The sequence below is a fragment of the Cygnus atratus genome, chromosome Z (assembly GCF_013377495.2).
Source record: "Cygnus atratus isolate AKBS03 ecotype Queensland, Australia chromosome Z, CAtr_DNAZoo_HiC_assembly, whole genome shotgun sequence".
NCBI classification, from domain to species: domain Eukaryota; kingdom Metazoa; phylum Chordata; class Aves; order Anseriformes; family Anatidae; genus Cygnus; species Cygnus atratus.
This window is the reverse complement of record NC_066396.1, coordinates 34,763,604-34,780,814: the sequence shown is the minus strand read 5'-3', so window position 1 is coordinate 34,780,814 and position 17,211 is coordinate 34,763,604. Positions and strand designations below refer to the sequence as shown.

Here is a 17,211-nt window from a genome sequence, read left to right as displayed (position 1 = left end):
TTCCCCCACATTCAGCATTGGTAAGGCCACACCTGGAGCAGTAAGTCCAGTTGTGCCCCCTCCCAGTACAAGAGAGACATGAACATATCAGAGAGAGTCCAGCAAAGGGCCACAAAGATGACTGAGGGCCTGGAGCACCCTTTCCTCTTATGAGGAAAGGCTCAGAGAGCTGGGACTGTTCAGCCTGGAGGACAGAAGGCTCAGGGGAAATCTCATCAGTGGATGTAAATACTTGAAGGAAGGGTGCAAAGAGGATGGAGCCAGGCTCTTTTCAGTGGTGGTCAGGGACAGAACAAGAGGCAATGGGCACAAAAAGGAAAGCAGAGGTTCTGTCTGAACACCAGGAAATACTTCTTTACTATGCACGTGATTGAGCACGAGAACAAGGTTGCATAGAGAATGTGTGGAGTATCCTTCCTTGGTCAAAAGCCATCTGGATGTCTTGGGCAACTGGCTCTTGGTGGCCCTGCTTGACTGGAGTGACTAAATGGCCTCCAGATGTCCCTTCCAACTTCAACCACCCTGTGACTCTGTGAGAAAGGATGCTTTTCTCCTGAAAATTGTACTTTTCTCCTGAAATTTTCCTGAAATTGGCAAGAGAGCCAAAGTCCTATTTTCAAGTGTAGTTTTCAATGGACAAGTTACATTAAGCCTCAGTACATCTAAGGAACTTTTTTGTTGTTGTTTAAGACAGCATCCTAGTCTAGAAATCCCAATAAATAATTTATCTATCTTTGAACTGAATCAGAAAATTTTGAAAAATTGAAGAAAGTGGTATTCCCTGAGTAAAGGAACAAAGTATTTTAAACTTCAAATCCTGATTAGTTAGGAAATGGAACTCTGAATATTTTGAACATTTCATACTTTGTCCTTTTGCCTGACTCCCCAACTTGTTAAGACACGACAAGAGCATTGCAAAACCGTATGCATAGCCACCTACTGGTGCTCCATTCTCTGAAGATAGGCAGATAAGCATGTAATTAGATAAAAGAAAACATATGAAACTTAAAAATTAAACATGTTTTAAGTGAAATTAACAGATGATATTTATTTCAAAGCAGGTGTAAGAAGAAGAAGGTTCTTATGACCTGTTCATAGATGTCTCATCTTTAATACGAAGGTACTCACAGGGCTACAAAGATGGTGAAGGGCCTAGAGGGGAAGACGTATGAGGAGTGGCTGAGGTCACTTGGCCTGTTCAGCCTGGAAAAGAGGAGGCTGAGGGGAGACCTCATTGTGGTCTACAGCTTCCTCACGAGGGGGAGTGGAAGGGCAGGCGCCAATCTCTTCTCTTTAGTGACCCGACGGAATGGTGTCAAGCTGTAACAGGGGAGGGTCAGGTTGGATATCAGAAAAAGGTTCTTCACCAAGAGGGTGGTCAGGCACTGGAACAGGCTCCCCGAGGGAAGTCGTCAAATCACCAAGTCTGTCGGAGTTTAAGAAATGTTTGGACTGTGCTCTTTGGACTCAGTCATACGGTCTGAAATTTTGGATAGACCTGTGTGGAGCCAGGAGTTGGACTCAATCATCCTTGTGGGTCCCTTCCAACTCAGGATATTCTATGATTCTATGATTCATACATACTTCTGGCTTATGCTACAGGTTGGTGAAGCTGACAAGCTTGAGTTGAGAGTGCAAATGAGACAAACTAATTTAATGCTGTTCATACACTACAAACTAGTGAACTGCAGGGCAAAACTGCAAAATTTAAGCTGTGCTTTCTTTCTTCCAATTAATCTTAAAAAGGATTGAGAACACTTAACATTAGAGATAGTTCCCCAGAAGACTCCCCTCCACCAAAAAAAATAAAAATAAAATAAAAATCAATATACTCTGTTTACTTTTGAATAACTCACCATTTCCTTGTGCTGTACACTACTTCTAGAAGCACAAATTTTAAGGCGCACAGTGCTTTACAATGCTTTAAAACAGCTTTTGCATGTACGAATTTACCAGACTGGAAGACTCCAATCTTCAGGAATACTTTATTTAACTTAAAAATGGCATTGTACTAACTAGTACACAACAATCTTTAAGAAACATGAAACATGACATGAGAAGAAAATTCAGCTTTTTTTTTTTTAAATTAATTTGAAACTTGTAGGTTACTCGAACTTCAGTTGTTATCAGTTCAGTCATAATAGAAACATATTACAGGAAATATACAGATCAGCATATGCAACTTAGCAGATCTCTCATCAAAGTTTTAAAGTTTATTATACATTATAAAAATAGTATTTTTTTATTCCAAATTAAAGCACCATGCATGTTATCTTCCTTACCCTCAGTACTTCTCTAATGAGAATGAACACAGTTCAAAACAAACCATTTTTATGTGGATTATGAATTCTAAATAATTGCAAGTGGAAGTATGCATTCAAGGTTTTAGACTATTCTGAAGTTACCCAGTGATTAAGAACCAATTTCTATGTTTTAACTTCCATATAGTATGACTGACACAGGATCTTTCTGGGCTTGCTGTTATCCCAGAACTGTATCTCCTTTTTAGAGGGAATAAAGCTAAAGCAGACCTGGTGTGAAATGATGCTTACAAAAAGGTATCAGACTAACAGCCTGACAATGTAAGCATTTCATTTGTAACATCACATACAGCAGCCAGAATAATAAAATCATCTACTTTGCACAATGTGCTTTAAAAAAAAAAAAGTATTAAAAAAGTCAAAATTAACATTTGCCTGTTAGGTTCTCCCTTCAGGAAATTCTTGAACTAGGAAGAATATTAGTAAGTAGTAAATTTACCTAAGGGCAACATATACAAAAAGATGAAAAAGAACAAGAGAAGGAATAACGAATGGGCTTCAGAAGAATGAAAGATTAACTTCAGTATAACGAGTTGCTTAGATGAGAATCTGAAAAGACTGAGAATTCTATTTCGGGTACAGAACTTGGCTGAAGTACAGTGCAGGCAAAGGCAACTGGTGTGAAAATAAAACTCCACAGACTGAAGTTCTATACGTTTAATAGATAGCCTATACAATGCCTGTCATTACTGCCTTGCTTCAAACTGACATAAAAAAGATTAGTTTAAAATGTCCACAAATTAAAACATACTCCAATTAATTTTCATTCTCAGAAGCAAGACTTCAGATTATTATAGATTTAGGTTATCTATACTTGGGGAAAAAGGATTAAAATTAATTTCCCCCATATATTTTAGCATTTGAAATCCCATTCTGTCTGCCCTGACCCATAGTCCAAAATGTCTAGTGGCAACATCAGTGGAGGATGTAAATAGAGCAGCTTCTCAGGCATCAGGAAAAAAACTCAAGGGAAACAGCATTCAGCAAAATTGCACTTTTGCAGCTGTTTGGCACTTCTTTAATGATCTATTCTCCTTGTATCTCATTTTGACACTAAACTTTTTGTTGGGTTCCATTCGAGCGTGGCATGCACAATTTAAATGTGCCAAAAAGCAGGTCAGTTCTGTTACAACTTTTTTTTTTTCCAACACAACATGATTCAGTGCCACACACGGGGCCTAACTATATCCCCTTTGCTTCAATAACAATTACTTTACCCTGAAGTTCTCAGAGGATAGCCCAAGGGAATGAAGCTCTAAATAAAAGGCAAGATTCTCTACAAGAGGTAATGACATGACTTCCTACCAGAAAATTGAAAAGGGAGCTTTGAAATAGAGACTGAAAGGAAAGTACTTCTACTGGAAACCACAGTGGATGGGCATAACAACAATTGCCAAGAAAATTATTACAAAGTATAAGAGTTTCAAAAATAACATTGATTTGGAAACTGACAGATTAAGACCATCAAGCGATGTGTTTGTTGGTACAATCATACAGAAAGAATCCTGATAATTTTACAGCAAAGCAGCTATCTGTACACTTTACTACTCAGTAATGGACCGTGCAAGCAAATTACCACTTCACAGGATTAAGAAAATGCAGATTTTTATAGGCTGACAACATTTACATGCAAGATATCATTCTCACTGTCTGTTGCACAAAGCCAAGCATACCTGCATGAAAGATATAAAGGAAAAACAATTGCTGCCCCGAAGAATGCACTGTTTAAGCTACAGCTAAAGGGATATGCTACCAATATATTATACCCCTACTCAAACTGCTGATACAAATAGAATGTTTTAGTCTGTCAGGAGGGAAAATAATTTTCAAGAAAATGGTTTTGGCAAGAAAGAAATGAAAAGTGAAAGAATTTCTACACTGGTACATTTCTTTCAGCTTTCTCTTGCCACATATATTCTAGGCAGGGAATAAAGAGGGACAGGTAGTCACTGAAAATAATAGTAAACTGTTAAGTGTGAGAATGTCCCCAGAATGAGCACAACATTCCACTAAGAGGAACTAAACAGCAGCAGTTTGTATTTTATTCTACTAAACAGTAGTAGTTTTATTCAAAAACCTACAGTATCCTATCAAGCATTCAGTATTAAGGTAACATGAGATTAAAACATCATCAAAATCCATGTAAATGTCAAGTGCAGGTAGAAGCTGCTTGTAACTGGATCATGTTGCTTTTGGTCTATTGGAGTGACATCTTGAAACCAGAAGGTCTAAAAAAGTTGAAGTACAGAATTCTATTTTTACAACAAAGTCTAAAGAAACAGAATCAATAAAGATAAGCTTATTCCTTCTCATTTTTATGGCACTCCTACATACCAATAGGACACCTGGTACCAAAAAAAAAAAAACAGTGATTTTTTTTCTAAATAAAAATTACCCAAACAGTAAGTCATATAGTACAAAATCTAATGGATTAATTGTATTTGTATGTGTATGAGAAAAGCTCAAAGCAGGGAGAGAAGCACACATGAGGTTATTAAACGGGAAAATCTGAAACAACCTCACATTGAATGCGAGTACTAGATCTGAGTAACTTTTTTTCTTCTGAAAATGCTGTGCACAAACTATCTAAACAAAGTAACTAACTCAAAGACTATTTGTCAACATACTAGTAAAAACAAATTTACTGAAAATTAAAATACAGTTCCTTCATTGGCTTTAAAAGGTACTCCATTAATTATTTAAGACCAATTTCAATTACTTTTAGTAAAGAAAATGCTCTACAGGCAAATAGACGCTATTGAGACTTCTAATATATTTTTTTAGGACTCATGACAAAATATCAATTTAGTTTTAACCCCTGTAGAAAAGGTCTGTTGCTGACTCCAACAAATGAATATGATCATCCTCCAAAAGCTAAGTTCAGTATAGAGATTTCCTTAAATATTTTGACTAGAGCTATGAAGGGATATCGATTATTCCTTTCTGGCCACAGGAAGCAGCTTGTCAACCACAGAATATCCCAAGTTATAATAATAATCCAATTTTATATATATATATATATATAAAACCCAGTTATAATAATAACCCAATAATAACCAATAATATCCCAAGACTAATATAGATCATCTAGTCTAACCCCTAGTTTTAGGTTAAAACATCTTCAAACTGAATTAAGATAAAAAATAAAATAAAATATGCAATAAGAGGGAAATCTGTCCACCTTGTATTTCCCATGCAAAAAGATGGAGATAATCTATGCTGTAGTTACCATTTGTTAGGAGTGACAAAGGTCCCTTCCAGCAGATTGAGTGGATATGAGAACTGCTATTATGTGATTCATATATAAACAATCATTACTACGTCTATCTTCATATCAGGTTGTAGGTGAATGCCCTGATCTAATGGAACCCAGGGACTAGAATGCTACAAAGTTTTGTGATATAGTCACTTCATTTCCCCTGCTTTTCTTATGAAGTGCTCATGGTAGTACTGTGTTCTAATTCAACAAAAATATTTCATCCTACTTAATGCAATGTTTTCTGATTTTGTCAGGAAGCCTGAAAGTATACTTGTTAGCTTGGATAGCAAACCAATCTTTGACTTCTGTCTCTCACCCCAAAATCAGTTATGTGCATAAATTCATTATGCCAGCATACAAAAAAGCACCAGTCAGTCTCAGACACACCAAGTAATGATGAAGTAATGATCTAGAAAAACTTAATTGCAGTCTTCAGATAAATGAACAAACTCTAATGTCCATAGCCACATACAGAATGGACAAGTGTTCTCCATTCATCCTGTCTAAACTCTGTGATATAACTAATCTGCTTCATACCAAATTTTCTATTAAAACAAAACAAAACAAAACAAAACAAAAAAAAAAACATAGGGATGGCTAGGTCTTCCATCAGACTTGATTTCAAGACCTGATTCCTGATTTACACCATGAAAATGTTTTATTAGAAACTGCAGGGACAATGTCTCTTGTTGCAAAACCTGAAGTGTCTAAGGAAATTGTATGAGCACAGGGTCTACTACTGACCTTCACAATGAACAAACACATTAGGATTCTTTGTTCCAGAAAAAAAGTTGGAAAATACAGACAATATCTGCCAAATGTGGTACTGACACCAAGGTTGATAATTGGCTATCCTTAAGCTTAGTATGAAATAAATATTTTCCTCCCAAGCCTTGCTTTTAAACATCATAGTCTGAAGAAGAATGGATAAAATGGTCCTCGTCATCTCTGAATGTCTAGTTCTACCAACAATGTATGCATATCTGAAGAAAACCCTTGTCAAGAAAAACTTAATCTGTTTGCCTACCTTTATGGTGGTGGTCATATAGAAGATGGATTACCTCAACTCTGAAGGGTAAATCTCAATCAACACGTGATAAAAACTTGTGGATGAGTAAGACACCACTATACACGAGTCTGGTTTTAAGCCCCTTCTCTGCAAGAGGTCAGCAAGCTAAGTGAGAAAGTTGCTCACTTGTAACAGCTTGAAAGACGAAGACAAGAGACAACTCTTCCGTTGGCAAAGCTCCAGTTGTCCTCACTCAGACAAACAATTTAAAGACTTGTTATCTGATGAGCTTTTTTAGATAAAATTTCAGAAGACACTGATTTTCTGATTTGTCTTCAGCAAATGCACCAAGTGATTTTGTATTATATGGAAAAATATCATCAGATTGCAGAATAAAATTTAAATAATTAGGTTGGGAGTCTGGCAAATAAGGTCCATTCCCTTGTCTGGCCAATAGTCAACAACTGAATCCAACTCCTTAGAAGCATAAGAGGAGAAGATACGATGACATTTTGAATTGTGTCCATAAAGCTGGATGTTTATAGGAACACTGAAAGGAGAAGACTAAGGAGGATTGTCCTTGGTGAGATTAATTTGTCTAGACAGCATAAAGTATTATTTAACATTAGGATGAGAATTAAAATACCCTAGGATGAAGTGTTGAAATACACTAGAGCAAAGTATTATAACTAGATGGAGAAAGTCCTTTTTATGTCACTCTTTCACCAGATTTGGTAATGACTGCAGGCACTGCAGCTTCATGCATTTGTGTGGTAACCTTAAAGGAAGATCAATCAGAGGGACTACTTCTAACCCACAGGTTTCAGGCTGTCCTAACTTATAAACACTGTAGAGGACAGCATTTTCCAAACTACCTTTGACGTTAATTATTTCAGAAGCACACTTCTTCCTTAGTCATTTTTCAGAACTTTACAGCTACAGATTTATGAGCTACTATGCCTATGCATGTCAGTAACACAGAGAAATCACTTCCGCTACTTACCAAAGGTAAACTATGAAATATTTATAGTGTTTTTCACCTTCTTGTAATTTGGAAATCATGAAAAAAATAACTGCTGATGGAATGGGAGAGAAAGGTAGGATCACAGAATCATATAATGGCTTGGGTTGGAAGGGACCTTAAAGATCATCTAACTCCAGCCCCCCAACGTAGACAGGGATGCCACCCACTAGATCAGGTTGGCCAAGGCCCCATCCAGCCTGGCCTTGAGCACCTCCAGGGATGGGGCATCCACAGCTTCTCTGGGCAACCTGTTCCAGTCCCTCACTACCCTTACAGTGAAGAATTTCATCCTAATGTCTGATCTAAATATATCCTCTTTTAGTTTAAGACCATTTCCCCTTGTCCTGTCATCTCTCCAAGTAAAAAGTCCTTCTCCACCTTTTTTATAAGGCCCCTTTAAGTATTGAAAGGCTGAAATGAGGTCTCCCCAGAGCCTTCTCTTCTCCAGGCTGAATAGCCCCAATTCCCTCAGCCTTTCATTATACGAGAGGTCCTCCAGCCCTCTCAATATCTTTGTAGCCCTCCTCTGGACTTGCTCTAACAGATCCACATCTTTCTTGTGCTGGGGGCCCTACACCTGGACGCAGCACTCCAGGTGGGGCCTCACAAGGGCAGAGCAGAGGGGGACAATCCCCTCCCTCCACCTGCTGGCCACCCCACTGTTGATGCAGCCCAGGACACAGTTGGCCTTCTGGGCTGCAAGCACTCACCACTGGCTCATGTCAAGCTTTTCGTCTACTAGAATCCCCAAGTCCTTCTCTGCAGGGCTGCTCTCAATGACTTCTTCTCCCAGTCTGTGCTCTTGTCTGGGGTTGTCCCAACCCAGGTGCAGCACCTTGCACTTGGACTTGTTGAACCTCATGTGATTCAGATGGTTCCACTTCTCCAGCCTGTCCAGGTCCCTTTGGATGGCATCTCTTCCTTCTGTTGTATCAACTGCTCCACTCAGCTTGGTGTCATCTGCAAACTTGCTGAGGGTGCACTCAAACCCATCATCTATGTCACTGAAGATATTGAAAAGCACCAGTCCCAAGACAGAACCCTGAGGGGCACTGCTTGTCACCAGCCTCCACCTGGACATAGAACCATTGACCACTAATCTCTGGGTGCAGCCATTGAGCCAATTCCTTATTCACTGGATGGTCCACCCTTCAAAGCCATATCTTTCCAATATAGAGATTAGGATGTCATGCAGAACCATGTCAAAGGCCTTACAAAAGTCCAAGTAGATAACATCAGTCTGTCTTCCCTTGTCGACTGATGCAGTTGCTCCATCATAGAAGGCCACCAGACTGGTCAGGCACAATTTGCCCCTGGTGAAGCCATGCTGCCTGTCCTAGATCACCTCCTTGTCCTGAGTGTGCCTTGACATTGTCTCCAGGAGGATCTGTTCCGTGATCTTCCCAGGCACAGAGGTGAGGCTCACTGGTCTGTAGTTCCTCGGGTCTTCCTTTCTTCCCTTTTTTAAAAATGGGAGTGATGTTTCCCTTTTTCCAGTCACTGGGGACTTCGCCTGACTGCCAGAACTTTTCAAATATGATGGAGAAAGGCTTGGCAACTACATCAGTCAGTTCCCTCAGGACCCTGAGATAAATGTCATTAAGCCCCATAGGCTTGTAGTTGTTAAGTTGCGTCAGGCCCAGCTCCTGCCTAGAAGTTCGGGGACTCAAAGAGTTGTGGGAAGCTTAACCACCAGTGAAGACTGAGGCAAAAAAAGTTGTTCAGCTGTCTGCCTTCTCCACATCTGTTGTTACCAGTTCACCGTCTTCATTTGCCAGAGGCAGTATGCTCTCCTTAGTCTTTCTTTTGCAGCCAATGTACCTGTAGAACCCCTTCTTGTTATTCTTTGCATCCCTCACCATGTTTAGTTCTGTCAGTGCCTTGGCTTTCCTGATCCCTTCCCTGCACATCCGGACAGCATTTCTGTATCCTTCCCAGGGCACATGGCCCTGTTTCCACCATCTGTGCATTTCCTTCTTTCGACTACGTTTGACCAGCAGGTCCTTGTTCAACCATGCTGGTTTCCTACCACCTCTGCTTGATTTATTACATATGGGAATAGAGAGCTCATGCTCTCCAAGGAAAATATCCTTAAAGAGTTGCCAGATCTGATCAGATCCTCTGTCCCTAAGGACTGTGTCCCATGGGAACTCATCCACTAGTTCTTTGAACAGCTGGGAGTTGGCTCTTCTGAAGTTCAGGGTTCTGACTTTACTCTTAGCCAGGCCCATATCCCTCAAGATCACAAACTCAGCCAGGGCATGGTCACTGCAACCCAGGCTTCCTCCAGTCTTAACCTCTTTAATGAGCTCTTCTGCATTGGTGAGCAAACCAGTTCCAGTAACTCTTCTTCTCTGGTTGGTTTGTCTTATACCTGGACAAGGAAGTTGTTCTCAGTGCATTCCAGGAGTCTTCTGGATTGCTTACTGCCTGCCACATGGCTTTCCCAGAAAACATATGGGTGGCTGAAGTCCCCCAGGAGGATGAGAGCCTGTGAGCACAATGTTTCTTGTAGTTGGAGCAAGAAGGCCTCATCCACAGGCTCCCCTTGGTCGGGTGACCTGCAGTAAACCCCAACCACAAGGTGTCCTTTGTTGGTCCGATCCTTGATTTTTACCCACAGGCTCTCAACCTGCTCTGGGCTGTTTCTTAGGGGATAATATGACAGATGATGCCAAAGCACAGGTAGTATAAAGTAGGTGAACTGGGAATAATTATGCACTCTTTCTTTTAATACAAGAATGAGAAACCATTTGCAAAACAAACAGATAAAATATTTTTTCAGAAAGTACATAATTAATACGTTAGTCCTTTCCACAAGTCATATGAATGCTTAACTTTACATGGATTCAAAAAGCAATGGAACAATAAATGGAGAAGAAGAAGAAAAAACAAAAACATTGAAGGCCACTGAATACAGAAGCATGACCTTTGTTTCAGGAGGTCCTTGAACTAAAATGTTGGAGAATGGGAAAGATTTTGGAGACATTGTTGTCCTGTTTCTTATACTTTTCCTTTGTTTACCCCTGTCTAACCAGTTTATAAGCAGGAACAATCAGATTTACTGTTATTCTATGTGCCCTCTAGGCGTTAAATGTTTACTCAGTCCCACTACCTATTTCCCAAAGGACTAAAATCTGCATCAAGTCTCACACAGAATAAATGCAGAACAAATCAAGCATCCAGAGTAGTGACCTTTGCCAACGTACAGACAAACATCACATTTTGACATGTAGAAGACTCACTGCTCAGAATCCACTCTCATGGTCTTTGCAAGCAGTTGTAAAAACTTCAGAATTTAAACTTCAATTTGTAACCTTTAGCTTTGCACAATATTAAATTTATTTTTAAAAGGGGATGATTGCTTTGAGAACGGGAAGCTGGCTGGAAAGAAACTCTGGCACTGTAGACAGTAGCAAGGGCATCATGCTTTGCTCTCTAATCTTTCCCTTTAGTGTTATGTGTCATGATCAGGAAGAGGAGGGCGCACTAATGGGTATACGTCCCATTCTAACATAATCTGCCTCCGAACAGAAAGAACTCCAAACTAAATTATAGTCTTCAAGCACTAAGTGGGCACTGAGAGTTTGCCCCACAGATGGAGTGGGTGACTGCTTCCTCCTCATCTTTATTTTAGCACCGTATTTTGTCAAAACTGATTATGATGTGGACGCCATTCAAAGGACTCTGAATATGAGTTCTATCAAAGTTCCAGGACAATAAATAAATGGTGGTCTTTCCATGGATATTATCTTTTCAGAATCCATGAAACACTCAGTCCTTTTCAGGTGAACTTGCCAACATGCAAGCTGTGTATCCCTGTTATTCAGGTTTACAAAACAGTTCTCCACTCATCCTTCCATTAATTTAGCACTCTCCAGTCCTCTCCCTTTTCTCTCTAGCCCTTAATTTCTTACCACCATTTTGCTTCTGCGGAAGAGACCATGACAAGGTAAGGGTTAAAGAAGATTACAATAAAATTGGGTGCCGCAGTGGACAGCATTCAATAAAAATGAGTGCCCTATTTCAGATGTTTTTGTCTTAGAACGCTTACAGCAATAGTACTTACCAGTTCTAAAAAATGAACACTTTTCACAGTCTAATGAAAGCGCTGGACTTTGTGACCTTAGGATTCTAACAGTACCTATCACTAGACCATCAACCAATTCAGCAACTGAAAAATCAGGACAACAGTTTCAAAGTACTTCATTAGCATTGCTGCAAGATAAGTACATAAAAGAGAAAACTCACTGGTAACAAGATATGTGAATTTATGAGACAAAGTTTATTAATACATATATATATATTGGTTATATGTATTTATTATATATATAGGCAATTAATTAATGACAAATTGGTAGAATTTGGGGTGAAAAAAAAAAAAAGAATAACTTTTAATCCTTTTAAAACTTGTCCTCTTGGAATTTCACTTGAGTGGTATACCACTTAGGATGTTATCCTGGCCTATTTCTTAAATATAGGACAATTGTGAAATTAACACAAGAGCTATTTTTTTATACCTAGTTTTATATTCTGAAAGGTTTACTGTGTTTTTCTTAATCCTTAAGTTGCATATTCATTGCTATATTTTCCTCTAACTGCTGTCACTTATATTGTCATGCAGAAGGGCAAATCAGGGTCAGTTTATGTAAGCGGCATCAATCTGAAAAACTTCATCAGTCTTTATTTCAAGGCATTATGCAAAGAAAACTGACATTAAGAGAGCCTTAACTGACAGCAAATGAAATCAATCAGCAAATCACTAAGCCATAATAAACTCGCTCAAGTTGTAGATAACCCTTCCTTTTCCAGGTCTTCAACTACAAGGCCCACCAAATGCAGTATCTGGGCAGAAATGCCTCCCTTGATGCCGATACAAAATTCTTGCACTAATATAGTGTATTATTTCTTTTTTTTTTCTCTGCAAGTGATCAGTAAGAATAACAAATGTTTGGGGAGATGCTATATAATGATGGAATACTAAGCAGTTAAGTGAAAAAAGAGTAAACAAAAGATTTAGCATTTAAGAGGTTTTTTTTTACTTTAAATGTAATTAATATAAAATGTTTTGATTCTGTTCTTGCTACTAAGATATTTGTGTAATTAAGTTTGTTTTATTAAATCCTATTGTATAGGCTCACTTGCCTAGCACTTGTTAGTTTTTAAAATTAAAACAACCAGCACAAAAAGTAAGGCTCCAGACAATTCCTAATCTTTCATGATATTCATTTCATGAATTCCTTTTGCAACCCACATGATTATTGGCAGTTTAGCAGCTGTGCTTCTGAATGGGCTTATCTGTGTTACAACAGCATACAATGCAGACAATATCAAACAATACAGTCACATCCAAGCTATGGAGTGGCTATCTGATACAATGACTCCTATTCCTAAAATACTGCACAGAGATAACCTAATGAGTACCTGAGAAAAAATGTCAAACAAACAAGGTGCTGTGATAACTATTTGTTATTTTCTGTTACTGGACAATGCCTTTTTTTTTTTTTTTTTTGTAATTACAGCATTTAGGAGATTTCACTCATTGACTGAGGCAGCTTTGGATACATATTGAGATCATGTCTACTGAGTGAACTTCCTTACTTATCAGCACAGGTTTCATCTTAACAGATTACCCACATACCACGGATAGAAATGTATGAAAAATTCTAAGTGGACAAAGGCAGATATTTACACAACTGCTTGAAAGGGTCAGAAAAGAAATTTCTCCATTAAGAGAAGTTAAATGATTATACACTAACTTTGGCATTCAAGATAATCAGCAGCAGATCTCGACTGTAAGTTTTTACAAAATTAATAATGCTTACAAACGAGGCTGGATAAAAGTTAGTGTATTCACAGGCATAAAGATACAGCTTTCAGTATTTGATTAATTGATGATTACAGATACTGACTTTGATATTTACTGTCCTAAGTGTCAAAGACTTAACAGGACTGGGGTGTAATCAATGTATCAGCTACTACAAAGCCTTCTAACAAGGGTTCTTCGTTTAGTCCCTAGCTGTTTATTGTAATGAAGTAAGTTTATTAGAATGAAGTAAGGCAAGGTGAGAAACAAAAAAGTGAAAGTTGGCTGAGAAAGTGATGGAAAGAGGTTAATGATAAGGATGGGGGAAACTGGGGAAAGGAGAGAGAGTAACAGAGTGCCCATTGAGGACAGGGAGCAAAAAACTGCTAAAAGAAATGATGTGAAAAGAAGAGTAAATTGGGAACACAATCAGCAGAAAGGAAAAGTGATGTGAAACTCAAACCATAAGTCAGATTTCCAGCATCACTGATGCTTTGAAGATGCTTCACTTATTTATGTTATATGTTGTGTTGGGCAAATGTACATTAATGTTATGTTTCATTAACAAATGCGCAACAAATGTAGTAATCTAAGCAGTAACAAATACAGACTTTCAACTCCTCAGATTTTCAAGGCTGCATTATTTAATAAGGTTATTATCAAAACCAGCCTTTCCCAAAGAGAAGCTTCCACCATAGCCGTCACAGAAACATCCTGGAACAACTCAGGGGAGGTGCCACTGGGCACCTGTGGTTATGTTACACTAATGAGAAACCTTGTAAGGTGGTTTATCCTTGTGCCAGAAGCAATCTCTCTTGTAATGGAATTTGGATCCAAGGAGCATACAATTCATTTGAATACCACAGAATATAATGCAGGATTCTCATAATATCAGACCATCACCACCAGCACCTTAATAATCCAAAAAAGTTTATGTATAGTCTATAAAGAGTGCTTTCTGCCAGGTCAGGTGCATGAATACATCCAAAATACATAACTGTGCAGTCAAATATACATGCTCACAAGGAATACTGTATTTAAAGGAGTTATAGTTAAAATAAATTATGCTAAAATGGCTTCTAAATACTTATAGTCACAATGCAACCCATCTGGAGACACGACTCCAGATAACAGCTGAACACATTCAAGGAGATGCTAGAATTGTTCATGTTAAATCTCTTCAATCTGGTCATTCAGATTTTATTTAGATGTTAATTATTGTTCCGTAAGCATTGCATCAACTTTATTTTTAGTACAATGGAATTTGCAAAAGATCAGAGTTGCAGAAGGTGTAATTCCACTCTCATGAGTTTAGTGCACTTATTTATAAGCATTTCAACTCATGGTGCAAGTACAAAGTATCATGATATTAACAAATAATCTTTTTTTTTCTTTAAACAATATGTTAGAAGGCAGGCTGGTGGTCAGTCCAGAAGCAGCACATTTTGACAGTAGGTAGGAAATTAGTTCTTTTGGAAAGGAGAAGAAAAGTGGAAGAGGGCAGCCCAGGTTCTGTTGACAGCATATGTTAAACTCCAGGAGAACGAACACACAGTTTTACCCGGTAATAAGCTGAGCAGTCAGATTCCAGAAGAGGCACTATTCTGGCCTCTGTAATAAAATGGATAGTTCCTTCTATGGGTGAAATGGAGGAAATAAAAAGAAAGCAATAGAAGCATTTGCATGTTACGTGCATGCATATATAAATACACTATCTTCAAGATTCCGTCAAAAAGGTTTCTCCTTTTCAAGGTATTAAAAAGAAAGAAAAAGGCTCCAAAACAAGATTTACAAAATCTTTACAAGATTTACAAATACACAATTCAAAATACTAGCAACTTAGTTTTCAAGCCACTCCACAATTAATTCATGTCACTAAGTCCTCATACCATAGCTAGATGTAATGTTTGAAAGATTTGGCCTATGCAGATGATGAAATCTGATGACAGAATTATGACACCTTTGAAATCACTTGCTTCCTCAATTTGGAAAGAAATTTTTAGTTGACAAGTAAACATGGGAATGGAAGTGCTTTTTATTTTGAGAAAAAACACCAGCAGAACTAGGTATTATCTTTTAAGTTCTAAACTCTTATGCATAAATCTAACATTAATGAACAAGTGAAAATGCATACAAATTAAGACACACCTTAAACTTTAAGCTACATTTATGTTTGCCTGATTAATTAGAAGACCTACAACACCATCAGATAACGTATGTCAACATCACATTTGAATATATAATTTACATAAAATAAATGGTAGGAACCTATGCTTCATAAATTTATAATTATGTGTTAACACTAATGATAGGTCAGTACTTGACTACATTACTACCACCACTATAAGCTGTAATGCTATTACTGCAGTTTTCATTTCAAATTACGTCAAAACACCAGAGAAACCAAAAGAAGTATACGTAAATCCCCAGGTGGTCTTCCTAAACCTGTATGAACAGACTAACACACGCTGAAAACAGAGGGAGAACAAGACAGGGAGGGAAAAGGAGGAACCCAAAAGAGTGAGAGGGGCAGAGCAGGGACAGAGAGCAGAACAGAGGGATAGCAAACAAGACAGTGAGGGAGACAGAGAAAGAACGGTCAAAACAGGCACAGAGTGGAGAGGCAGGTGAAGAATCTGAGACACAGCAACAGGCAGAGACGGAGGAAGGGAGAAAAGGAAAGAGAAGACGGGAGGCAGCAAGCATGTGCATGCAGCAAAGAGCGTGCATGCAGCAGAGAGCACACACGGCAGAGAGAGAGTACGCATGCAGCAGAGAACATGCACACACAGTGAGAGAGGCAGAGCCACAAAAGAGAGGGAGACAAAGAGAGAGAGGCAGGCAGGCAGAGCACAAGAAAACTTACCTGTCTCGAACAAACCTGGAGGAGAGAAAGCAAACCACAAGTATATAGTAACTATTTCAAAATTAAGGGAGAGCTTAGTAATGAAAAATAAATATATTTACTCAAATCACTCATAGTCCAGGTTTATAACGAAGTACAATTTTATTAAAATGCAGAAGATTTCCTATAGCCAGATCAATTGTCAATCTCACACCTCAGGTAAAGGGCAGCACATAAAGTGATGTTTTCTCCTAAGACATATAAAAGCTGACAAATACAGACATAGGTATGTGCATCCCTTCTATACAAGAAGCCTGCCAATAGTCCTGTCCTCACATCTACTTTGCTGTACACCACATAAATACACCAAGTAGGCAAATTCTCATTAATTTCACTGACAAAACTCACATATTTTGGAGTCTCTAATTCATATAAATCCTGCAAAACAGCAACATAAGTTCATCTCTGAACGTCAACTCTATTCTAAAACAACACCTAGAACCTGTATCATATCTTTTAGCAACCAAATATTAGAGGAGGAAGAAGGCCCTCCCCGTGCCAAATATTGACCAAAAGCAAACAACCACAAATTAAAAGGGCCAATTAACAAAATGTGCAAATGGAGACATTTCAGACAGAGGTTAAGGTAGTTCCCATGACACAGAAAATGATTACTCTTTCTCTAATTGCACATCTGCTGGCAGCTACCACATGTGAACATCAGTGGTTGTCTGATCACATAGCCATACACACGTGCTCTAAATGGTATCTTTTGGAGAAGCTGTGGATATGATTCTGACAACTGTAGCTAGTTTCTAGTTGTCACAATTTTTTAGCATCAATGCCTGGATGAATCTGTATTACTTCTGTGTAACAAAATATCTGGGACATCCTCCTTAAAGGCAGTTCTGCTCCCAAATCTCCTGTAAAACCAACCTACAACAGTT

The 17,211-nt window shown here is 38.4% G+C and overlaps 1 protein-coding gene across 7 annotated transcripts in view; it reads right to left on the bottom strand.

The window, feature by feature from the left end:
- The window catches only part of CCDC171 (coiled-coil domain containing 171), a 168,116-nt gene that overhangs the window by 26,189 nt on the left and 124,716 nt on the right, over positions 1 to 17,211 (bottom strand). For 6 of the 7 annotated variants that reach the window (XM_035569709.2, XM_035569708.2, XM_035569707.2 and 3 more), the window contains one exon: positions 16,286 to 16,300. The exons of the other annotated variant lie outside the window; for it this stretch is intronic. In XM_035569709.2, the coding sequence (XP_035425602.1) occupies positions 16,286 to 16,300 (15 nt within the window). The remainder of the gene's footprint in view (positions 1 to 16,285; positions 16,301 to 17,211) is intronic. 7 annotated transcript variants of the gene reach the window in all.